Source organism: Excalfactoria chinensis, chromosome 10 (assembly GCF_039878825.1).
Source record: "Excalfactoria chinensis isolate bCotChi1 chromosome 10, bCotChi1.hap2, whole genome shotgun sequence".
NCBI lineage: Eukaryota > Metazoa > Chordata > Aves > Galliformes > Phasianidae > Excalfactoria > Excalfactoria chinensis.
In genome coordinates, this window is record NC_092834.1 from 12,679,759 (window position 1) to 12,705,738 (window position 25,980).

The window sequence follows — 25,980 nt, forward strand, 5'->3', positions numbered from 1 at the left end:
ACATCTTTGGGACAACAGCTGTTACCTACTGGGGGATCTGATTTTTGGTTCATAATTGCTGTAGATTCTACATGGAGCAACCAATGCAAGCAAAAAAAAACTCCTTGTGACTGAAATGGGCCTTTGTACAACTCCTGGTGCCTTCTGCCTGTTGGCATGATCTGCTGGGATCATGCCATCGCTATGTCTTGGTGGTAGGAAAGTCACTGCAGACTGTTTCAGACCATATGCAGTCTGAGAAGCTTCTAGAAGTAAAAAATAACCAGCATCTGTCACAGTTATTCTCACGTGTAGCGGCATTGTATTCTGGTATGGAGTTTTTTCACATTTGTGTGTATGTATAAAAGGCAAAAGACTTTAAGGTTTGTGAAGGTCTTTTGATTGTTAGGAAATAGCTTCACTGTAATTGCCAAGGGCTGATAGTGAAGAGCTTTGTTCTACAAGCAAGGTATGTCTGAAAGGATTAGAAACAACATTAGTCTGGCCTTTTAAGGATTCTGATTGCTTATCACCATTCTTCAGTGTGGAGAATGGGTTGTGCTGCCACAAGAGCAGATTTCTAACCAGAGTCTGCTGGACCAAGGCAGTCATGGCAAGGAAAAGTTACTTGGTGCACTGTACTGTGAAGCAGGTTCAGAATATGAATGAAATGGGAATGAACAGGGAAAGAAATGCGTTTGGGCATTTAAGGCCTGATGGGAGTTCAGCGATGTTCAAGTCTTTGCAAAAGTTGAAGCTGTTTCTCACTGTCTTCTCTTAAGTGCTTTTTTGCTCATGCCAGGTTATATATTTCAAAGGTGGATTGACTTAACATTTATGTAATCTATTATCAAAAACCTCCCTATTGTGAAAAACTGCAAAAAGTTCTACTGGTAGCCAGCACAGACAGTTTGACTGTTCCAAGAGGAAGATGCTGTTGATGTAAATCAGAGTAGCACTTGCTGATACTGGGTGGTCACACAGTGATGACCATGTAAAGAAACCTGACTGATAGACTTTGAAGAATAGTTATGATACTAATCCTGGAAAACACTCGTAGTAAAAATTATAGTAGTTGTAAACTGTGTTTTTCTTCTAGCTAAGCCAATTTCTGAATGCTGGATTTGGATGAGTCACCAGCAGCTCTTGATGAAAGACTAAGAAAATGGTTGAGGCATTTGGAAATTATACTTGACTCTTACATTGATATATATATATACTACCATATAATTTAAGCTTCTAAGTAGTACTACTTATGTACTTTTTGAGATTCCTTAGGAGAATCTTTTGATCCTTGTAATCAAAGATGCAATTAATTGCTGTTACAGATTGCTATGTTTTCTAGTTTGTGTACTCCTGCAGTTTGTGTAGTCAGAGATTCATTTTCTTTTCCCTTATCTCTGCTGGGTGGACTTAGGCTGCCTCATTGGGAGGTAAGGCTTCAGGAGTGACCGTGCAAATTGTTCTCCCTGGAAAGAAGTTGCAGCCTGACTGAGGAATGCTTCCTACTCTTGGGAAGAACACTGCTTGCATTGCATCACTTGTATGCAGTATCTTGAGCACACTGCTGTAGTTGTGAATGCAGCCAAAATGTCTCTTGTACCTGGTACCTTCTAGGATTAGAACTGTGCTGCGAAAAGGAAATGCTAGGAACTAACAACAAGAGCAGACAACTTGTGAGATTAAATTGCGTGCATCCAAATGAAAACACTGCAGCCTGAGTGTGTGTATGCATAGAAATGAAAGAATAAATGCATTATATTCTTAATATTCTATTTAAGGAAAGCACAGAAGTTGCCACTTGGCTGTGGAGAAACAGGAAACAACGCACTGAAACTGTAGTAAAGTGGGGCAAGCGCTGAGCAGCTCATTTGTCTGGTGAAAGTTGATGGCATTATTTATTAAATGGGAGATCTTGCAGTGAGTATAAATATGTACAAATGAATGGCTGGTGTGGCTATTTGGAACAAGAAAAATTAGACCCCCTACTTAAGGTCTTAAAAGATCATTAGTTCCTAAGAATTTCAAGTGCTTTTCCCAGCTCAGGCTTGTCAGAAGTGAAAAATATTTCAATTCTGCTTCTACAGATCTTTAGGGAAACAGAATTCCTCTTGTGAGCATTTTGTCACTTCTCTGTATGTGTTTGCACATGTTATTTTCTTCTTTATGAGAGTGTATTTATGGTGGTTTTATGCAAGGAACATAGCTCAGGAAAAATCCAGTACCAAGCAGGGCAGCTGAGCAGGGAGTCAGGAGATTTCCCTTTGGTTGCAGATTTTGCAGCTGATTTTCCTTGGGATGAGTTACTGCATTTGTTTTTCTCCTTCAATTCCTTGTCTGTGAAATGGCAATAGTCATTATTTTTTCTGGCTTTTCATTTCACGTGGGAAATCTTCAAGGCCCAGACCAAGTCTGCAGTGTTTGTTGAGGATGGTAGGGCTCTGGTTTTGACTGGCTGCATGCAAATCATCATGTGATCAATTAATATTTATTTTCTTTTGTGCCATGATGTGCATGGAGCATTGACAAAGATATGATGCATAAGAAAACAAGTACTGTTATCCCTGCAGGCCATTGCAGCTGAAATAACTATTTTAATAGAACCGTCAAAAATGAGTGCTTACCTTGCAACTCTGAATCTCTCAGTTCTGTAGCACTGGGTTCCTAACATCCAAAACGTAGTTAATATATTAGTAAATGTATTCCATAAGCAGTGTCCACATCTACTTTTCTACAAAGAGAGGACAAGTTTCTTTCCAGGGCTGAATGTCTTGAGCATCCTTGACCTAAATGAACAATTGTACCAGATCGATGGATTTCGATTCTGCCTGGACTCTGGAAATTCTGAATAATACATGAGGTTTGTGTAGCTTGGTTTTGCATACACAGAGGAGTCTTTCCATCTAGGTTTCTAAAATTAATAGGACTTAGAGGACATGATTGTAGAAGGGCTGTGCAGGAGGTGTGATGGAGTGCATGGCTTGGAGCAAGGTGTGAGGCTGCACGAGGTGTGCTGGAGACTGCTGGGAAAAGAGGTGAAAGTCTGTTCAAGCCACACATTTCCATTTCCCTTCTGCTTCCATCATTTCATCCTGGTTTATCACTTATTCTCTCTGCTCAGCAGTACCGCAGTTGTTGAGTTACTGACTTCCCTGTGACTGTAATGAGAGATAGTTTGTGACTCAGGTTGAAGTGTGCAAACATATCTTCCAGTACTTAAGTAATCTTCATGGCAGGGAAAGATTTGATAATGGATGGAAACCTAGCAAGTTTTTGTGTTTGTTATTATTTAATTTAAAGATCATAGAAACTCATTTGAACAGTGAGTTCTGGCTGTATAGGACCTGCCAAGCTACTGCTTGCTTATCTGATAAAAATAGATTACAGAATCACTTGCTATAAAAGACATGTTGGACTGGCCATTTCCCATTTGTTAGCGTGTTTCTTTGCAGGTGAGACTAATTCTGAATTGCTCAACACTGCTGACTGTAACCGAGTCGTGAGAGTCAGTTAAGTTCTCAGCCTTGGGCAGTCTAAATTGACTGAGGAACACGATGTGATGAGAAGCTGCTGCCCAGCTTGCCCAGTGTACAGTGGCAAAGCTGGAAAATGCCACAAGGGAATGCACACACAGGGAGGTGAAACATCCATGCTTGGCTCAGCTGGAATCTTTGGAGGGGCATCATGCACTCCAAGAGGAGTGAAAATGAGGAAGAAGAAGTCCATTAGTGAGAATTACAAGGAAGATAAGTTAATTGTCCTGAAACACTGTATGAAAAGAAGACAAATTGGAAGAAGCCCATCAATTTATTTTCCTTTGTCAGGCAGAAACTGCTGGCGCTTCAGCATCCTGCTCTGCTCTGCAGTTCTTAATGCCTAACACACAATCACAACTAATGCCTGAAATCTACCTTTGGTCTTCCGAGCTTTGTGTGCAAAACACTGAGAGAAGTGACTTAATTACGGTGACTTAAATTGCTGCCCCCCAAAAAGGAAAGGAAAGAAAAAAGAAAGAAAATACAGAGCAAAGCGCGCTCTTTTCCTACCTATTTGTCAAAGTTGTAGAAGCACTGTGAAATCTCTTGGCCAGTAACCCTAAAACTTTTACAGACTTTCAGCAAAGTGCCACCACCCAAGCAGCTTCTGCTGTCCGCAGTATGAATTTTGCATGGGAAAGAATGGGGGCCCCAAATGTTTGAAACGGCGTGCTAGAAGGCTGGCTGGTAATTAGTCTTCCCAGAGTGGACATTGTAAAAACAAATCATGGAGCCATTTGTTGCTGTTCTACCTAAGAACACAGTTAAAAGAGTCTCTATGCCAAAACCCTGAGAAAAAACTCAGGATGTTCTTTGTGTTTTTAAAATACAAATGAAGCAGCAACCCTGTATTTCAGCTGAGTGCACCAGCCCTTCTGTAATACATGTACAGATCACTTTCAAGGAAGAAAGCAGGTTGAGAAGCAGGTTTTGTGGTGGTTTTGTTACCATGTTTTTGCATCTATTAGAGTATAAATTTAACTTAAAACAATTGGTCCAGAGCCTTAGCGATAAATGTGCTCCCGATGCAGGACATGGGAGTGTATTTCTGGGTTGTTTGAAAGGCTTTGGGGCAGCTTGCAGTCTGCTGTCATTTTCCTAGAAGAGTGAACTGAAATGGTAACAGAGAGGTTCACAAATGGCGGCGGTGAGGAGGGTTGGATATACATCATTCCCTGAGAAAACTCTTGTTTTACCCATGGCATTTCCTTGGTGTTTTCTTGTAAAAATCCATTTAACCCATGGCACTTCCTTGGCATTTTTTTTTTCCCATAAGTGTCTGGCAAATGGTGCAAGGGAAAGACTCCTAGAGCCAGGACTGCAGCAAAGATAGAGCAGGGACCTCTGTGGATTTTGCTGCAGTTTCATTTATAGGTGGTTTCGTATATGTTGATGTGGTCTCAGACCTGGCTTATTTATCAGTCCTCTCTAGGAATAGTTTCTTGTGGCGATGTGGAGAAAAGTGGGACCGATTGTCAGAAGTGAGTCCATTGCTCCAGCTGAGCTTCATGCTGGACAGATGGGGCATGGTGCTCTCAGCAGCCTGGCTAGATTTGCCTCCTGCCCTGCGCAGGATGTGGCAGTCCCTGAGACAGGCAGTCCTGCTGCAATGTAGCATCACTGGAATAATGAGGCTGGAACAGTAAGGCAGAAGAGTATTTGGTGACTTTTGTGCACTTTTTGGAATACTTGGTTTGCATAAAGACTGTCTGATTAGTCCCACAGCAGTACAGCCTGTGGATAGGGTATCCCATAAGGGGAATGCTTTAGCCATCTTCCCTAATCTGCAGTTTGTTGTGTCAGGGCAGGTTCAGGTTGGATGTTACAAAGAATTTATTCTCAGAGTGGTAAAGGCTGCCCTGGGGAGTGACAGAGTCACCATGGCTGGAGGTTTTCAAGAAAAGGGTAGATGTGGTCCGGAGTAACGTGGTTTAGATGAGCTGACAGTTGGATTAGATGATCTTAATGAAGGTGCTGTAGGAAATAGGAATTCAGCCAGAATGGGGAAAAAACCCCAAATGAAATGAATTATATTTGCACAAGTTACACCAACCTCATCATGTGGGAGAAAGAGAGCGGCTAAGCAAAGTCATTAGAAATGATAAAACTGTGTGTGTTTGTGTGTATGTGCCTGAGTACTTTGACAAAAGCGAGCCGTGGATTGTTGAGAGGCCAGAGCAGCTAAGTTCTTGCTTTCTTACATAGATAAATTGCCAAAGGAAACATTATCCAAACAGTTCCACTTCAAAGGCAGGAGACAACCTTCGGGGAACTTGCGGTACTTTCAATCTGGCCAATAACGAAGTGTAAAATGTAAAATATACATGTTTAGGAAGTAGGACACATGCCGTTCAAGACAGGCCTTTCCCATGCTCTCAAACCAGTGCAGCTTCATTTGATGTGCAAATGCATGATGTGTGATCTGTCCTGGCAATGCGCTGCCTGCCAGCAGCACAAACATTTCACAAGCACCCTTTTGGGTTCCTTCGGCATGCTGTGTGCACGGCCTCCTTGGCAGTCACTGCAGCTTTTCTTACCGTGTATTGCTGTTGTGGCTGCACAATCCAGGTTTGTTTAGCAGGTCTCGTCAAGAGACACCAGGCAAATAAAAACATCTCAAAACTAGTAGGGAATTGCAGGATTAGGTGATACTGGGATTACATGACAGTACAATGAATTGCTGCAGTAATGCTCTGAGGAAGACATCAGTAACACAGAATTCATCAACCCTTAAGCCAGATCGTTGCAGCAGATGTCCAGCCTTCCTGTGCACTGAGAACTTCTGAGCATTACATCTGAGAGCAAGGGACCTCCATCATGTGTTGATACATGTCACCTGGAATTGGGTGCAGTTGTGCTCCCTGGATGCTTCCTGGCACTGCAGGCGCAGCCAGAAATAATGTGCGCTGTGCACAGTGCGGGGCAACCTGTCTCTGTCTGATGGAACCCATTCTATAAACCTGTGACGAGTAACTCTGCAAATGCTCATGACAGAGAAGCAGTGGCTCATGAGTGCGATCCTCTTTAGGAGTGCTTTGAATGGTTTTAACTTTGTTGATAACAGAAAAAGACAGTTGTGGTCTTCACAGTGCAACTGGGCTGTGTAGTACCTGTGTTGGAGGTTGGTTTCTAGTGTGGGTTCTGGATTTAAACTCAGCTGTCTGAACTGTTTAAGAATTAACCATTCTTACGAGTTAGTGATGTGTTGGGTTGCTTTCCCCCCTCAATAGTAAACTGAGGGGATCTGGGGCACAAGGCAACAGCTGTTGTAATTCAGCCCCGTTGTACAGAGAGGAGAGTGGCATTTGTGCTGCTGTTCCCAGACAATATGTTCTCTGGGACAGGTTCTCAGTCCTGTGTGTGCATAGCCCGCAGCTTGCTGGAGATAACTACGCACGGGTGCTAAGACTGCCCCAGCATCGCAGCTCTGGCTGTGCTGACAGTGCAGCCTGCTTTGCACTACTAAAATGGCTGAATGGGTACTGCAGCCAGATGTAAGAATCTCCAGCTTACGTTAGCCTTGAATTCCAGTGTGTCAGTTCTGGTCCTCTGAGAAGAATTAGGCAATACTTCTTGAAACCAGCATCCCAGCACTGTATGTTTTGCTGTTTAGAAGATGAAAGTGGGATCCCGTCACCCTGTAGTAGCAGATCCTCGTTGCACTTCAGTCTCATGGTATTATATCACTATTGTCACATCAGCCCTTTCTTCCAAATGACCCAACTTGAAAATTACTGAAGTCCCCCAGTTGGCTTCAGAAGGCTCTGAGTTTTCTGGCAGAGCCACACATAGTTCCCTGATACGTGTGTGCTGTCAGTGGATGTAAAGACACGGTGAAGACAGAGAAGGAATGTGTTTAATGGGAACGAGGAAGAAAGATGCATCTTATGCAGCTGTAGTGTAATGTGCTCAGGAAAGTCTGTTTGAACTGACTGGGAATGCTGATGGCACTGAAGAGCCACAGAGGCTTTTCCTGCTTCCTGGTGGAGACAGCTCCAGTTGTACTGCACTGTGAATATCAGTCATTGTGGTATAAAGATGTTAAGAGAAAAATTGCTTCCTGTGTTGATAGACTTAGCGTGCAGTAAATGGAGGTGTATGGATGCAAATGTATGGTGGTTATAAGTGTAGCTCTCCAGAGCTCTCGCTGTGATCATGCGGAGAGAGAAATTGGTGTTCTGAATTCAGTGTTGTTATGGGCTTTTTTTTCAACATTATAACACAATGCCTCCATATGTGCAGGGCGAGCTGTTCTATACCAGCCTCTGTGGGGAGGGGGAGGACTGTTCTTTGTTAATTGGCCCACATAAAGGTGTCAGTGCTATTCAGGTAGTATCACATCCATTGCTTTGTCTGAAGGCCACAGACCTGCAATTGTTGCCCCTTTTCAGATCCTTTTTCCCAGCAGCAATGCACCAACACTCAGTTTGCTGTACCTGTGTATGCATCTGTTGGTACATTTATTCTGACTGGCTGGAGGTCAACAAGATGTTAAGTTACTGTGGACTGAAGTTTGCTTTCTTTATTAGATGACAGTACTCCACACTTTCCAGGACAACCTTCCCTCCTTCCATTTCCTTTAAGAAAAGCATTCCATTGCTTGTGCCTGTGTGACTGTTTGGGGTGGTGGAACAGGTTGCAGGTAGGTCAGAGGGACGGAGGGGAGGGAATATAGGAAGTGCTGGTTGCCTGCACAGCCCCACAGCAGTGCTGCACATGGCACTGGGTAAAACAAGCAGAAATGAAACTGCTTTATGTGTTCCTGATATTCCTTTCTGAGAACGCAATTTCACTCTTATTGTTCAGTTCACCCAATCCTCCACCTGCCTTTCATCCAATCTGTTCTAGCCAAGTGACTTTATCTACGACTGCCTGCACTGTAGGTTAAACCAACAGCGTTGGTGCAGCCATAGGGTGATGTGCAGCCATACAGTGAGGTGCAGCCATACAGTGAAGCAGCCCAGCACAGCTCACGAAGTAGTTACTGTACCTGAACTGGAACCATTTCACATGAGCAATGAAAGCTGTAACTGTGGATTTAAGGGACCACATGATGAGAGCGGTGTAGTACCCAGCCCTGAGTTCACTGGTGCCAGATGAACATTCAGTCTGTCCTTTTCCCCTGCTTTAGCTTTTTGAAATTAAAGACCAAGTAGAACAACAGCAGTCCATGAAAAGAGCTGGGTGTGAATCCAGTCTTCCCTGTGACTCACATACTGGAGAAAGAAAAGACGCTGTCATTGTTTTAAACGTTATCCAAAACTCAAGCTGTGATGCAGCCGTTTGCAAGGGTGCCCCACTGGCTCTGATGATTTCAGACCTTCCCCGATAGCTAAACTTTGTGACCATAACAGTGAGGATGAACTCTGGCCACGGCCTAGATCTGCAATTCACAACTGTTTTTCATACAGCTGCAATAATATTCTAGAAGATGTAATTGGCCTTTTACTTCATTCACTTCAGCAAATGAAAATAAAGCTACTGTGAGAGCAGATCTTTTGCTAAGAAAATATTGTTTTAAATATTTTTATAGCTCAGTCAACAACAAAGGAGTCTCACAGTCTAAAGTCTTTCTCTAAACCTTTTTAATGGAAAAAACTTCATAGAAAATATCCCTTTACTTTTTTAATAACATATAACTATATACATGATTAAAAACGGTAACAAAAAGCTGCAGGGACTGGAGAAATGCTTTGTTGGATCCATGCAGATGGTACATTTCCAAAAGGAATTCACAAATCCACGTACATCCAACGGAGCTGCAGTGACAAGGTTGGAAAAAAGACACGGCAACTCTGTGTTCTTTACCTGAATGTACAGGGAGTAAAGCACAGACGTACAAATCACACAGAAGGAATACAGAGCACACGCTGTAAATGCTGTGACCACAGGAGAGCTCTTTTCTTTTTGTGTAACATAAGTAGGAAAAGGGAAATAAAACCTCCTTTGCCACATTTAATATTGCAGTTTAAAGATAACTGATTTCTTACTTGCTGTACCCTTAACTCTGACGTACGCTACAGTACAAGTCCATGACATTTGCATTTAACAACTCAGGAATATTTTGATCCACTTTCATGTCTGTGGATGTACTGTCATTTCTGAATAATATCATGTATATATATTGCTTTAAAAACACATACACAGACTGACGTGAGTTAGAAATACAAAATACTGAGGGCTACAAGACTACAAAGTGCTGGATACTCTTGTCCTGGTCCAGCAGTATATTTAGACACGCACAACTTCAAATCTAAGAGGAACTGTTCAAAGAAAGGTAACGTGCAGAAGTGATGACTTGCTGAGTCAGGGCTGGAGTTTTCAACAGGCTCTAGTACAGACCGCAGCTAGGAAAACTCCTAATGCCCGAGGCCATCATTTTGTCCTCAAACCCCACAGAACGTATCTACAGATTATTTACTGCACTCTTAAAATACATTGTCTTAATTCTAAGTTAAAACATAAAGCAAAAGCATTACAAAAAGTTGGGGAGTTCTGCAGCTGGAAGGAAGGAGGAGGTAATGCTCAGTATGTTATTGCAAGTTGGAATTGATTCTACAGGCAGCAAAAAATAGCGTGGTGGGTCTTGAACATCTCACTTTTAAAAGAACTTGTTCATGTTTTTATCTTGGTCTGAACAAAACCCCAAATCTTTGAAAAGTACAATCCCAGCCAGTAAGCTCCCCTAAGGCTCACAAGTATGGTGCAGGTGGCAAGCTGTGATCTCATAAGATAATTAAATTAAACCGACTTCTTTGCTGGGTTCTTCCTGTGGCAATGAATATCGAATGATTCTCAGTGTAATCACGAGCACTTTACTAGCAGACAAACAAATGGAGACTGTGTGTGCAAATACTGGTTTAGAAAAGAAGGGAGAAAAAGCTGGAAACAACAATGACAACCACAACAACACAACTAGGCAGGCAGTGAAAGCTGAAATGCTCTGTGCAGCCTTGGGATCTGCTCCTGTTCTCTTCAACACCCTCTCACCCTGTCTGGCCATGCTCTTTGTCAAGCAGGTAAAGCCTTTGGAGTCCCTGTAGGTGAGGGAGGATTTCTGCTTGTAGCAAGCCATAAAATAATGATTACAATAAGGTTTGAAAACCAAAACACTGTGGGTTAAATCTCACTGGTAAGTGAAATTTGTCGTCCATATAACAGTGTAGTTCCCTCTCCAGTTTAACCTCTCTATGTGAACATGCTCACTGGAAAGTCACCTATCTAGAATTTTTTGTCTGGTTACAATTCAGTCTTTCATTCCTTAAGAACATCCATGATACTTGATTACTATTCACTCCTAGCATTGCGGGTAAATCTGGTTTGTAAAGCCCCATATGAAATAAGAATGTTAGAAGAAGGCAAGTCTATTTGAGAAGGCAACTCCAAAGCAGTGCCTCATTTTATTTGAAGAAGAGATAAATGTGTGTGTGCATGCATTTGCGTTCAATGGTTTTATAGCTAGAACTGTTACTGATGCCCAACAGCAACTTCATCTTGTTAAGATTCATTTTATAAAGATGTAATGATTCTCAAGAGTTCTATGAAAACATGCAGAGTTGGTTTGCATTAGTTACGCAATGATGTGCCCAGTACATATGCTGCAACTTATTTTCTTAAATACATATTGTGTAACACTTTTTATTCCTGAGTGCTGGTCTCCATAAAGAACAGAGAGGGTGGCATCATGTGCTCTTCTGCACTATGTGGTCTTTCATCAGTTTAGGAATTCTTCTGAGGGATCTTTATTGTCACTGTTTTAACTTCAGAATATTCTCTCAATCCACTTTCACCCCTATAAAACAAAGTACAGCATCAACTTAGACCTGAAATTAATTCCTTATCGAGCAAAACCTTGTTAAGTGCTTCCTCACTGAAGTTACGTGTTAGGTCAAAAGTACAACTGATAGCTCCAGCATTTGTAAGGTGACAGAGAATGACATCAAACCTAGGAATATTCACTTTCCTTGATGGAACTGTTAGGAGTAAATTGATGTTCTCCATCTTTTCTAGATCCTGAAAACATTCAACCACTAAGACTTACACCACTGGCCAGTAAAACTGCTCATCACTGCACCCAAGAAAGAAAAGATCCAAACTGATCCTTTTGGAAAATGAACTGCTCACAGCTGTGGATAAAGGTAAATGTGACTCCTAAACCTCTGTTTTTTTCCCCTGACACAATGTCCAGCAGCAGAAATCAACATCCATGCTGAATGTGAAAGAGCATTCAGCCTGCTCAGATTTCCACTAGTTGACTAGAAAACCTGTTTTTGGCCCAGCACAGCATCTTATGTACGATGCCACATACTGTCAGAAAGAAGCTAGCCACCTTCTAGGTCCCAGCCATCTGACACATGGCTCCGTGTGATACGTGTTCTGCTTTGCATAACTGATGATTAACAGGTGTTTCTCAACACTGTGTAGGATTTTCATGTAGTCAGCTCTGACCTGCCTCATCTCTTAGGCAACTCTACTGAGGTTTATATATATTGGCAGTGGTGTGGTCTCTTGGACATCAGGCCTGTCTCCTCTAAGTACAGATACTTGCATTCTTGCTGTTAGTGTGTTGAGAGATGGAGAGCTGTGCTCTAATGAAGTGAACAATTAAGAGTTCTAATATGTCTGCTGAATGCTGTGTGCATAAAGCAAACTAAGTCTCCACCTCAAAACATGTACAGTCCAAGTCCATGAATGGAGGATGTTGTCTACATGAACCAATATGAGGATTCATTTGAAAAAGCACTTACAGTCATTTACTTCTTTTAGTTAGAGGAGTTACATTTTACGCTATTCATGTAGTAATAAAGAGCTTTAAAGGAGTGTAAATGTAAAGAAATTCCTCCTTTAGACCTTTTTGTCAATAAAAGAACATTGTAAGTAGCCTGGAAGGAAACAGAAATCAGTTGCATTTTGCACTTGCGTGCAAGTTCTCTGTTGGCATGCACGTATTCTGGTACATTCTGTGAGAGGGTAAAACAAGTGTAGCACATCTCAACTTTCTGAGTTCATTTTTTCCCCATGTGTGATAATTCTGTTAATTCACATGCAGAGACAAAGTATGTGCCACACAACACAGGGTCAGCAAAACATCACAGTGGCACAATCAAAATCTGGCTGTAATATTGTATTAGCTTAGCAATGGCACACACACATACGAACATTTTCTTGCCTATTTTTTTGTTGTTCTTTAATTGCTTAATGTTATTTATGCAGTAAAGTGTATCACTTAAAGCAGAGATCTAAGAAACCTTGGCATTTAAATAGAAAGCATGCAGATATAAGTAGGGGGTGTGAGTTAGAAGGTGATATCTGATCAAAGATGCTGTGAAGGGAGTAGAATAATTGCTTATCGCATAGTGTAACAAGCAGACTCTATAATGGTCTGCCTCTGAGTTTCACTGCTGTCCCCTGTTGAGAATCCACTGGAAACCAGTCTCTCCTGCAAGACTTAAAGAATAAATTTAGAGAGGGATTTTTTCAGTCCAAGGGACCCTTACACTGAGAAAGCGTGCATAGACACCAGAGATTTCTGTGGTGTTTACAAGCAGGAGGGAGCTCAGGTTCATTAATGCTTGCAGTGATGATATGGGTGAGGAAGAGGGTGGAACATGGGACTCACTCACAAAATCCAAACAGCAAAGGTACTTGTAGGTTATCAGAAAATAGGTTTTCAGAAAGCCTGATGTGAGAGAGATTGCCATGAAAAACATGTATTGCTCATGCTTAGCCTTTCCAAAGCTATGGATGGGAATCAAGTGTAAGCTACTGTAAATTCTTTTCATGGGAGCTGGGGTGCTGTCTGATTCCCCCCCACTCTCTTCTGAAAACTCTACAGTGCTAAGATGTGAATATTTTGCTTGCACAGTTAACCTCCCTGAAGTCAGTGGGGTCACTCTCGGGTGTCAGGTTACTCATGTGCTCTTTTGAGCTTAGTAGTTTTAGAATATTTTCACAATGATAAGAGTTAGATGAGCTGACATATTTATGCCAGTGTGAGATCACCTCATAACTCATGAATGTGGAGAATAGTACAAATGTGTTATTCAAAGTACTCCCTAATGAGGGAAAATATTTCAGACTACATAAGAGCTTATTTTATAGATCAAGTTGTATATTTCAACAAATTTAAAGTTTTAAAGAGTTTGACCTTTAGTTTTACTGCTGAGCTTGCCTTTGCCACAAGCTATTTTGAAATCTTAGGTGAGACGTATCTGGTGCACATGCCTCCTGCAAAGAAATTAACTGAATCCTTTGTATGCAGAACCAGCCCGGGGCTGATGCAATTGCTAAACTTCTTTGTGACTGTCATGAGAACTAGAAACTGGTAAGATGTGGCGTTAGGTACACGGGACAGTATTTGAGGGCGGTGCTCCATTCCAACATATTTGGTGCTTAATTCCATGTGGAATAAGGAAAGAAAGCAAGCCTTATAATGGGAGGTGATTCTTTGTAAGGGATGCAAACACACTGCATATCCTTCTCTAAGCCAGATTTAATTTAACATTGCTTATAAATGTGGATAAGACAGGTAACTTTTAAATCAAACTTCAGCACACCTATATTAGTAAAGGGAAAAAAAAAAAAAAAAGCAAGAGAAGCAAGAAGTGTTAAAACAGCCCTGAAACAAATACAGTGAACTACGGAAAGAGAATCTCTATGGAGAAGTGCTGATTAATATGGATGAGGAAAACTTGGAAAACATAGGTTGCAGTTGGAAAAAAATACAGAGAAATATCAAGGATCTTTCAGAATAAGAAGAGGCTCCCAGTACCTCATGGTGCTGTGTCACAATACATAGATAAATAACTAAAAATCACTTGCCACTGGCAGTGGTTATGAGTCATTTTTTACTGTACCCTGATCCTCAGATGGGAATATTTCCTGATTTTATTAAGGAAGGATTTTATTAAGTTGGAGAGCTGAAAACAGTTTAGAAGACAATGGTGTAATACTTACATCTCTCTACCATTGCCAGACATTTTGAATCCTCCAAAAGGACTTTGGGCATTTAAGGCGTTGTAGCAATTTATCCTGTAACAGGAAAAGGCATTAAGTTCAGCTGTACTGTCAGAGGCACATCTGAACAACCCTGGAGATACTGAAACTGACAGAGCTAAGGATACTGTACAGCTATTAGTAATAACAAACTTGCATCTTGCTGAAAAGAAATGAGGGGCTTATCCCACAAAAGCAATGACATATTCCCTACTCAAAAGGAGAGCAGGGTTTAGTTTGTGAGGACTGGAGGATGGCAGGGAACGCCTGGCTACAGCCTCACTAATGAACTGTTGGTTAATCTGCTGACAAACTTCATGCAAGTTTAGAACACAAAGCTATTGGATTTGAATTCATCCTTTTTCCACCTGATTTTTCTCACATCTGTACTTTATCTAGGCTTGACCCATCAAATTGGAAGCTATTAAGCTTAAAGAACGACACTTCAGACATTTACAGATGTGAGAGAAATAGGTGTCCCTTTGGTTCCTTACTGGAGAAAATACGTGATACTTTATGCCTTTGGCAGAAACCTCACAGGACTCTTCTGCTCCACAGAAGGGACCACTTGTACTCCTGCTTTGTTCTCAGCAGTGCTGTTCAGCAGTGTAAGGGACAGCCATGCTAACAGAAAGCAAGGCGCCACTTCATAGCATTTGACTGCCCTGAGCCAAGACACAACATCCCCCAACAGCTGTTCTGTATCTTGCGTAGTGATTCACCACTAGGATGGGCTAGATAAACACTTTTCAGACAAAGGGTGCAAAACTGAGGTAACATGATGATAATGAGTCAAACTCTTTATCTCCAAGAGCAGGAGTGTGATAACTTCTGCCTTACCAGACGGTCCCAGCCTGCATTGCTGAAGAGACTGTCAGGGCCTTGTTTATGTCATTTGTAAAGACAGCAGCTACCAGCCCGAAATCAGAATTGTTGGCTCTCTCTATAACTTCATCCACGGTTTTAAATCTCAGTATTTCTTGAACGGGCCCAAAAATCTGCAAGAAAGATGAATCATTAATTTGTAAAACTGCTCCATCAGAGGTATTTTATCTCTGTTCTATTCTGCTTTTAAAATGGTCTGTCCTTTCCTGTTTTACTTTCTACAAAGTTTCACAGCAATGTTTACAACCGATAAAAGCTGTCTGTAAAACTACATGAAATGCCCAAAACAGTCTTCCTAGTGAAACACATCAATTTCTGCCTTTATCCCTTTGAAGACTGAAACTACAGCGAATGACAAAAATTGAGCTGCTTTATCGATGATGACGCTGTCAGGTGCTCAATGCATCAGCTCTGAAAAGATTTTACTTGTTGTTATCACAGTAATTTTCAGTCTAAAGCTTTTGTCTTAAGTTAAAAAGAAAACAAATTTAATGTTTAGGACATTTTAAAATGATCTTGCCCATGTGTGTGAATACCTCCTCCTTGGCAATCCGCATGTCATCTGTTACATTGGAAAACACTGTAGGTTCAATGAAGAAGCCCTTTCTTCCTAGCCCTTTACCCCCACATTCGAGTTTTGCTCCTTCAGTAATGCCGCTTTGAATCAGTTCCAGGATCTTGTTGTATTGTTTTTTATCAATCTGAAAGAGAGAAGAAGCTGTTTGACTTGGACTTGATGATGAACCCAGAATTAGTCTTTTGGGCAAGCCATAGCCCAGACAGTAGACTCATGCATATTTTCCCTGCTGGCTTGAGATGCCAAAGATGTACAAATAGCAAACTTACTTAAGTTTAGGAAGAGAGTTTTCACTAAACAACATTGCTGGCCTGGGACTGCAAGTGAATATGCAATGAATGAACTCTGTCCTGTTAAGAGTTAAATGCTTCCAGGCAACTTCTGGGTTGTATTTCTGAAGCACTGTCCATTTACCTGTGGCCCTTGTTCTGTAGTGGGGTCAAAAGGACTCCCTACTACTCTCCTTTTTGCACGTTCTACACTTCTTCTAACAAACTCTTCATAGATTGATTCTTCCACGTAAATCCTTGAGCCTGCAGTGCAGCATTGACCTTGATTGAAGAAGACCCCCTGGTGGGCTTGTTCCACAGCATAATCCACTACAAAAACAAGATAATGTACACTGCTCATAAACATTGCAGACACATCTAATTTTGCATCAATTTCTGGTATATTGCATAGTGTCACACTTGCAAGACAGAAGCATCTGATTCTGTGATCCTCTTGGCCTGTACCAGTGGCCATGTGAGGCTTTAAAATTATGGGTCAATTATGGAACAATCAACCCATGATTTCTGTTCCACCTCCTCTGGATGTAGAACCAAGGCATCCAAGATTCAAGCAGGAAAGGAAAATCCAGGCATATTTTCACACTCATAGAATCATAGAATGGCCTGGGTTGAAAAGGACCTTAATGATCATCAGGCTTCAACCCCCCCCGCCATGGGCAGGGTCACCAACCACCAGACCACATCCAGCCTAAAATTCAGAGCTGAATTCTCTCACTGGGTGTAACAGAAAAGAACAGAAAAGAATATGGGCCATGTGATACTGAATTTATCATTGAAAAGCGATGCCTTTCAGCACTGCAATACTTCTGTTATCATCTGTAGCACTTTGGAACACTGTTTAAGGTATAGTCCTTTATGAATTAAACAAAGAAACAATGATTTACTCTCAGTAAATCTCACCAGAGATGTCTTATTCTGCTTTCAGCATACTCAGGGAAAAAAATTATGTTGGGTGTTCCCTGGACTAAATTCAAGTTTTCCCAGGCAGCTCTATGGAAACTGAAAACAATAGTGGATAGACCTGATGAACTGATACATCTTTCTCATAGCCAATTCTGGCACAATGAAGGGCTCTAATAACCATTCTTTTCTGATTTCTGTGGATTTTTAAATTTTATTATTTTTAATATGCACTAAACTTTGACCAGCTCTGTCATGCTTTCTGCTAACTTTTGGCACGCGGCGTTCCTCAAACAGAACAAACAGCTCCTTTGGAATGGTGAGCAAATTGTCTGCTGTCCTTAAATAATCAGAGCTTTGAAGTCTGAATTTCAGGTCAAGTGCTGGTGGTTGTAATTATGGGAAGGCCAGAGAGCTTTAGTATGATATATTGTGGAACCGACAGTCCCAAGGAAGACTTTGCTCTTCTCTGTGCCCTGTTAATCCCCTGTGGCCTGCAACTTCTTACCAGGTCTTCAACCTTATTTGGCAGATACAGCAGGTCACAGATAAACTACAGCTGTGTGGCAGTTAGAAGCCTTTTGTCCCTCCCCAGGGAAAGACAGAACGCAGACCTGCTCCCAGCATATACTATTCTACTAAAAGTGTTCAGATGATCCAATCCAAGTAAGTAGGTTATTGGGACAGCTGAGACATGGTACAAACTGGAGATGGCTAACTAGGGTAAAGGCCTGAATCTGGCTCCAGCTGACAGGAGCCTCTTTGGCCTACCAAGAAACTGTGACTGCAAATTAGCTGCCCCAGCTTGGGAAAACTTTCCCGTGTAGGAAAGGCTTCCACTACTGAGAGCAGCCAAGCTCTCTCTAGCCTTTCAGACATTGGTAATTTCTGGAAATGAACGTGGGACTGCAACCAGCTCTTGTAATATACGCTATTCTGAACCATTCTATTTGCTTTTTCTCCTTAAGCAAAAAGACCAAATCTGAAATGTCTATTTCTTTGAGTTGCAAAGTTAGAAAATGCACTAAGTACAGTGTGCCTTCATGACTCCTGAAAGGACATCTCAAAGCAAGGTCTTGTTCATCTTAATGGGGTGATAACTTCAATACCTCCTGCTAATAACTCCTAAACATCAACGCCGTTAACTATTTAATTGCTGATCATTTCAGCAGAAACTTCCAGTCTGTTTTCATCCTGTCCTCATCTGCTGTCCTGAACCTTCCCAGGTGCCAAAAATCCCAGCTGCACATCAGCCCATTGCCAAGATCTTCAGCTCCCTGCTGACACTGGCAATGAGGATATTTCAATACACAATTCTTCAATTGTGAAAATGTATAAAATGGAAGTCTTAGTCTATAACTAACAATTAAAATAGCTTAAAAAGGAATCCTGGACTGATTAGCTACTCAAATTCATTCAAAGCCCTTCCTTTGTATATTGGCTTTGAATCTATCACAGACCACCTTACTGCAGAGTTCAGAACAACAAATATGCATGGGACCATGACTGCAATTAACGCCATATCTGTGCTCTTGGTTCTGTTTTGTTCTCTGCGAATCTCTGGGTACAAATGTTTTCTCTTTTCATAAAAAGATCCATATCCCTGGTCTTTTCTATAATTTTGAAAAGTGCAACTAATTACAGCCCTATTGGCCCACTCACTTTGTCTAAAAGATAAGCCTTAAGATGACGAAAGAAAAGGAAGCCACAGAAACATTTAAGAAAAATGTGGAAGTGCTGACTTACAATCAGCATCTGCAAAAATGATGTTTGGGCTTTTCCCACCCAGCTCCAGTGTAACTCTCTTCAAGTTACTCCTTCCAGCTGCTTCTTGGATCAGCTTCCCAACCTGAAAGGAAATGGAGACAAGTTTTACAGGCAGTGCAGTCATACAGTTCACTTTAACAGCCAATGCTGGACATCACTGGAACACAGCCTTAAGTATTCCAGCAAGTTCTTCAGTCCAAACAGATTTTCATCAAAAGCGTTCCAGCCTTCTTGTTCTAGAATTAGAGAGGGGACAGGGCAAAGCAGAAGGTGTTTGTACCCTTCATCCTTTCGTACCTACGCTAAAATGGCTTGGACTTGTATTTTAGGGTCCTTTAGGAGAGTTGAGTTAAATACCTGAAACTGACATAGCTAGAATTATTTCCATCAAAACTACTGGCATGTTCACAAGGTTTTACCTCTGTTGACAAAAGGGTTGCTTATACAATTTTTAGTTTAATGCTGAACAAAATAAATCTGATAGCAGAGAATATATTAAGCCTTTATTAAGCATGTTACTATTCATCAGTAATAAGTGGCATCACACTTCTTTACATAGTCCAGGTGTCAGCTATCCAAAGTGATGACTGCTATTAGAATTTATTTCACTCTTATTACTTGTGAAGTGCAAGCCAAACTGTTTGGAGGAGAATATTTGTTCTCCAAATTCAGTTTTCAGCACTGACAGTTTTAAATAATTCGATGGTGAAATCATGATTGAGAATGTATCAGATTCTGAGGAAATCATCAGCCTCTTCTGCAGGATTAGAAGCATACCAAGCAGGGCAAGAAGTTAGAAATGCACCATCCCAGCTCTGACCCTCAGCTGCACCACAGATAATCTTAATACGGGTTGAGGAGGTCAAAAGCACCTTCAAATATTTTGGTAGATTGTGGGGTCAGCTGGAGCAGAATGCAGCCCTGTGAGAAAACAAGCAGCATCAAGTTGCAGATCTCACTAAGGAACATTAGGACCGATAAATGGAGTAGCCTGACAGTTACACATTTGATGTGTTGTGTACCCGGTACAGAGGGCAGTGCAGTTGGAAAGGCAGCAATGCTCCCTGGAAATTCTCTCCTCCCTGCATTAATCAATCGAAAATAGATCACATTCTGTAGTCATACTGTAACTGTTCCTATTTTGTAGCTGATAAAATATCACAGGTATCCCCCAGTAAAGCATGGGATTGTCTCTTTACCATTGAGAAGCTTGAGGACCTTAACAAGTGATTTCTCTTAAGTGGAACATGTTTTAAGGTCATGTGGAGAGTCAGATGTGGTGTGAGTTTGCAGTGGGACCCTTCTTTCTGCACCAGGTACTCTCTTCTCTATCTAATTGGATTTCTCCGTTTCCATTTCTAAGGCCAGGAGAGTGGGATTCCCAGCAGTAAGGGGTTAATGGCTGAGAAGTTAAACCTCCTAGAGAACTGAAGTCTGTCTGCTGGAGAAAGGTAAGTCAGCACTCGAGTAATTAGAAAGTAAATGAAACAGAAACCAGGGCCTCCACAGAAAACAAATAAAAAACAGACACAAAAACCGATCAAACAAACACCAAAACACCCAACTAACCAAATGAAAAAAGACACACAAAGCAAAGCAAAAACACCGCAGGGTACTGAAGGAGTTGTCAGCCATTTCATACACCTTTGTGATTAACTGTTTACCTGGTGATACCACAATTGCATTTAACTGAGGGTTTAAAAAATATATATAGAAATTACTGTTAAGTTCTTTATCCCTATACTGATGGAATGTTGAAGTTATCGTGAAATTCCTTGCATATCCCCTTAATTGGAACTGATTTTATTGCTGTTTGACTGACAGCCAGGAGTGAACATGAAAAAGAAGGATCCTTTCTGCCCTCCACCCCCACTACACATCAAGCACATCAGCTGCAAATTCCAGCCTCTCAAACTCTGCTGAAAACGTACAGTGGAAACTGGTGAGAGTGCTGTGTTTATAGCCAGTGCCAGCTAATGCCATTCACACCCGCACTGCCTTGAACCTCCCTCTCTCAAATACCAACAGTCACCTATTTCCCTTCAAGAATCCACAAAGAGCAGAGCAGCCCAAAGCAATCAGAGCTACGTGTCCAGCCCAGCATCCCTCCTCCCCCTTCCAGTGCACCGCTTAAATGTCAAAACTGTTCTATCCGCGTAAATACGGACTTAAAGAACTTCACACTAACAAGTGATTGACAAACATGCGAGTCCAAATATCGTGAGTGGCAAATAGAGGCAACAGTGTTAATTTCAAAAACTGTTGTTCACGGTATTGTTAAAAGAGGGAGGTTAATGTCAAGTTTCTAAATAGAAGCTTAACAGCCCCACTATGTCCTTCTCACCAGAAATGAGTGCAGACACCAGGTTGGTAGGGCTCATGCTGCTCTGCATTTTAGTTCACCATGCTGCTATTGTACCCTGTGTACACAGGTTGAAAAGTCTTAGGGAGGGCACCAGAGCTGTGATTATTTAGTGACAAAGACTGCCTTTTGTAACTGAGCTTCTCTATAAAGAGAAAGACAGCATGAAAGGGATAAGTGATAGCGTTCCAATCTGTACGGTCTTTCAATACATGCTTCCTGCCGTGTCTCTCAGCTCTATCTGTGAGCTCCCAATAGGCAGAACAGCCTTGCAAAGGAACACTGGAAGAGAGGACTCTCCCACAGATAATGGAGCTGTGTGGTTATCCAGCAGGAATGTTGGCAGAGAAAACTGCGACTCCCCATCTTTGTTTTGAATAGGCTTCAAGATTGATATCAGGAGTATCCCTGGACAGCTTGTGAAGTACCATAACCTTGAAAGCTGCACGGAGGGTGAGGCAGATGTAATTTGGCCCATCTGAAAGAAAACAATTTGTTACTCGGAACAACAACAACAAGAAAGATGATTAAGGAAACATTTTGGAGCACCCCAGTGCAAAACAACTTCTTGAAGTATAGTTTCTGGACTGTGAACAGCATGAAGTTGGGTACTGAGAGTGCACCGAGACATACAGCATTTGGTTGTCGCTTCTTTCTGTGCTCAGTGCCTCCTTCAAGAGGATGCTCATGCAGTCATTTTAAATACTTCTCTGCAGAAATTCAAAGAAGTCTGTTGATGTTCTCTTCATTTCCTGCTTCGAGACAAAATATCATCTCAGGTGGTTTTGCCTGTTAGAACACTGGAAGTCTGACCAGTCAAAAGCAAACCTCCTAGGTCTGTGATACTTCCCCTACAGTTCTGTGAGAACCTCTGGCTTCACCTCTGCTCTCAGCCTCCTCTGGTCACATGTTAAGATATTAGAGAACAACTGAGTTAAAGGGAGTCCAGCTGAACAACAGACAATTCTCTCGCATGCTGCAAGATACGACAGTGAAGGTAAGAATGCACAGGAATCTCTGTAAACTAAAATATTCCATCAACAGTGAAAACAGATGGAAGTTACTTTAGCATCCCAAGTAACTGGTTTACTGATCTTTGCTATTATAGCTGTCCGGGGATACTGGGAGAACATCTGAAGAATCTAAGTGTTGTAAGTTGCAGGAGATTAATAAAGTCCAAGGGAGATGGTACGGTCAGATAGAAGAATTTTTTCCTGTTTTCTGGAATCACAAAGTTTTCTCTCTCCAGTGATTGAGACGCAAATCATCATTATTTTGGCAAACTTTTAAAACTCTGCTTCTGCTTCATCTTTGGTTTTTTATTATTCTATTTTTTTAATCCAGACTGCATGGAAAATTTTCCTGAGATGCATTTCAGGACCAAGATATTTGGGATGTGTCTCCAGATTCAGCACAGACAAATGCATTTTGAAATACTGACATGAAGAGCAGCTTTACTTGACTGTGCAACACCCTGCATGAGAAGCAGCCTTGAAAAAAGCACAATGAATTGTGCAACACAAGTGAAAAGGGGATCCCAGACAGAAATCCCCAGAATGAATCCTGAGCTATAAATGGTTTATTTGTTTCTTGGATAAATACTGGTCCCATGGAAGTCTGCAGCCAAACTCCTGTTGACTTCGAGAGGGGTTATGCATCACCCCATCTGTTTCAGTTTTAAGAAGCAGTTTTTGTAGGCAGCAGTCATCCAAGCACAGTTCACTAAGTTCTACCAAAATCACCACAGAAGGAAAAAGGAAAGGACTTCAGGAAGCTCAACCTTTCCAAGACACAATCAATACGGGTAAGCCAGAGCAACAATAAATAATAACGCGGCCTCTTTAAATTCTTCTTGGTTCAAACAAGGCATGTCTGTAGTTCTGTAAGCTCACAGACTTCTCAGAAAAGGACAAATCACCTTTAGGATTATTTTTGTTAAAAGCTGAAAATTCCAGGATGTAATTCTTCATGATGTCCAGAACCAGCATGACATTGTATGATCCAGGACAGCTTACACAACTTGTGCAGTAGGTAGACATTCTGTCTATGTCGTGCATTGTGACATTCATCTCACTTCGGAAATGAAAGGAGATTCCTGCTGAGTAAATTAGAATCAGTGGTAATACAGCTGTTAGCTACAAACATTTGTTTGGCATGAATCAATCTCAACTCTCCTGTAGTTTGCTTTGATGGTCTCTCTTGTATCTTGTTGACTAACGATGAGATCATTCTTTGTTAATCTAAGTGCATAAAGAAAACATTCTGCCAAGCAGAATGCAGGGTTTTTTGTTTTGTTTTTAATGTTGTTTATAAACCTCTTGTTTACACAGGCATCCAGAACAATTTATTGGATATTTATTTGGGTTACTTTACAGAAGTGGATGAACACAGACCTAAATCCTATCTTTAATCTGTCTGCCTTTTAATGGGTGGTAGTTTGAACAAAGTGGAAACCAGCCACTTAAGATAAATTTCTGGTTGGCCAGGGCTTCAAATGTTTTGTGTGCTATCTGTGATTCTCATCTTGAGAGCGTTTAACAACTGGAGAGAGCTGCAAGCATCTCTGATTTGGAGGTAACACATTTGTTTCTGAACAGAAGTTATTAGAACTCATTCAGCTTTTGCAACAATTTTTTTATTAAATCCAGACAGTTCCTTAAATGCTTTTTTTTGTTGTTGTTTTTCCAGCTGCACGGCTTCTTAAACTTTGTAATAATCTCTAATCTTAGGCCTCAAACAGATTATACATAACTATTCCATGTGCCTCAGGAACTTAAAGGGACCCAGATTCTGTTCAAGTGGAGCACACACGTACAGGCATGGCAAGACAGATCACAGCAGTCAAAGTAACCAAGACTCTGTATTCACAATTCTGAGTGGAAATAAAGGAATATGAAGAGTGAAGCAGCATCTGAAAATGTATTTTCCCTGCCACTTGTTGGTCTTCTCCCTTTTGCTACTTAGCAAAATGGCTTTCATACAGTAAGAAGGTAGCAGAAAAACAAAGAACATCTCTGCATTTGTTACTATGTGTAAAAACAATCCTCTCATTAGCAGTTCTGCTGTTCATTTAACTCTAGGGAAATAGAAGAGACCTGTGTAACTTCTGTACTTCCAAGCCCTGTAGCCCAAGAGCAGACACATGGGTAAACCAGACATCCAGAGTTTGCATCTATTCTGAAGCTCAGAAAATGGAAAGGACTTAAGTAAATTGGAGCTAGTAAGTCCTGCAGAAGAATTACATTTTTAAAGGAACTTTGAACATGGTACATTGAAGAAGCTGAAGAAGTCAGAGTAAAATGGATAAGCACTACAGTGAATAACAGGGATAGTACAGGAGATGGCTGAGCTTTGCCAAACCACCGGCAAGGTCCTGGCAGGCAAGAATTTCATCCTACAACTAAGGACGAGAAAGATCAAGGAGGAGATGTACAGTCAGAGGCAACAGGATGCTAAATTGTGTATGATCTTTCAAGAAAAGGTAAGAAAGGAATGAGAGCCAGTGTTGACGCTGTCAGATTGGCTGGAACAAAGGTTGTTTCTGGCAGTTTAATTTCCATTTGATTGTGGAAGATGAGGAAAAAGATGTGTCAGTGATGCCTGAGACTGCCATAATTAAGGAGTCTCGTGGATCAGCCCTGGTTCACTATAACATCACAGTAAAAAGCTGCTGAAGAGTATGAATCAAAGCAAGCAGAGAAGCCAAGAAAGCTACTGAAATTTAAGGAGACACAATATTTTTAGGCTTACTCCCTCACTCAGTATGATTTTCTTTCTTTCAGTGCAACAGCTGTTGAACTGAAATTCTTAGCCAATGGGGTTGGGTGCCTGCAGAACCCTTCCTAATGAGCTGTGCAGAGATGCGCTGCGGGATACAGAGAGGAAGTGATCCACGGGAGGGTATTTCACAAGGAGGAGACTAAGGTAAGAAGGACATGGAAGACCACTGTTCTGATGTACATAGCTAACCCATAAAAGGCAGTGCAAGGAGGAAAGAAGGGAGTGAAATCAAGCAGTGATGGAACCACAGGAAAAAAGGTGTTTTCCAATAACTATTTTTCACATATTATTTGGGAAGAGTGAATGAAAAGTAAATACTGGTACTTAATTTTTAAAGTGTTAAAGAACCTGAGAAAAGAAACAGAGATGAGGAGCTCCGTCCAAACACAGCTTTTCTTTTTCTGGTCAGTTAGTTTTCTCCTTAGACTTACCGATCTCCTTAGAAGCAAACAGTTTCCATCAGTGTTGGAAACACATTCTGTAAATGCATACAGTTCAAAAACGGTGAAACTTTTGGCTCCTTCCTACAATAATATGAAGGCAAATCTTGAAGAGGTTGCAGGGATGGCCACTGGTAGCTATTAGATACAGTTGTCCACGTATACTTTCAGGCTCAGGAAGGATTTAAAGTACTGATTACCAAAGGTTATGAGGGAAAAGCATCACTCTACACATGCTTTGTTCCTCTATAAGCAGTCTGTTCCTGGTTATGTTCTGAGATAAGGTACTAGGCTGGATGGGTCTTTGGTGTGGCTGTGTCAGGCTTTATTGAGATAAGGTCATGAACTTGGCCTTCTTGCTGTTATTTCTTTTGTATGTGGGTTGGAATCAATACACCTTGTAAAACATTAGCATTAATATTATTTGTAGGAAGAGCAGCCTTTAAATAAACTCCTCAGAACACAATGA

General features: G+C 41.3%; 1 protein-coding gene and 1 long non-coding RNA gene across 2 annotated transcripts in view; one reads left to right on the top strand and one right to left on the bottom strand.

Annotated features, from left to right (window-relative positions):
* Positions 1-9,084: 9,084 nt before the first annotated feature.
* ALDH1A2 (aldehyde dehydrogenase 1 family member A2) overlaps positions 9,085-25,980 on the bottom strand; it is a 54,661-nt gene continuing 37,765 nt past the window's right edge. Inside the window, exons 8-13 of the mRNA XM_072345579.1 lie at positions 18,909-19,011; positions 16,387-16,571; positions 15,932-16,096; positions 15,351-15,508; positions 14,472-14,546; positions 9,085-11,307 (exon numbers count right to left, since the gene is read on the bottom strand). Of these exons, the coding sequence (XP_072201680.1) occupies positions 11,235-11,307; positions 14,472-14,546; positions 15,351-15,508; positions 15,932-16,096; positions 16,387-16,571; positions 18,909-19,011 (759 nt within the window). The 3' untranslated portion in view covers positions 9,085-11,234. The remainder of the gene's footprint in view (positions 11,308-14,471; positions 14,547-15,350; positions 15,509-15,931; positions 16,097-16,386; positions 16,572-18,908; positions 19,012-25,980) is intronic.
* LOC140256785 (uncharacterized) lies at positions 22,989-25,176 on the top strand. The gene is made up of 3 exons (XR_011904855.1): positions 22,989-23,095; positions 23,980-24,772; positions 25,074-25,176. It is a non-coding gene; the product is annotated as an uncharacterized lncRNA (long non-coding RNA).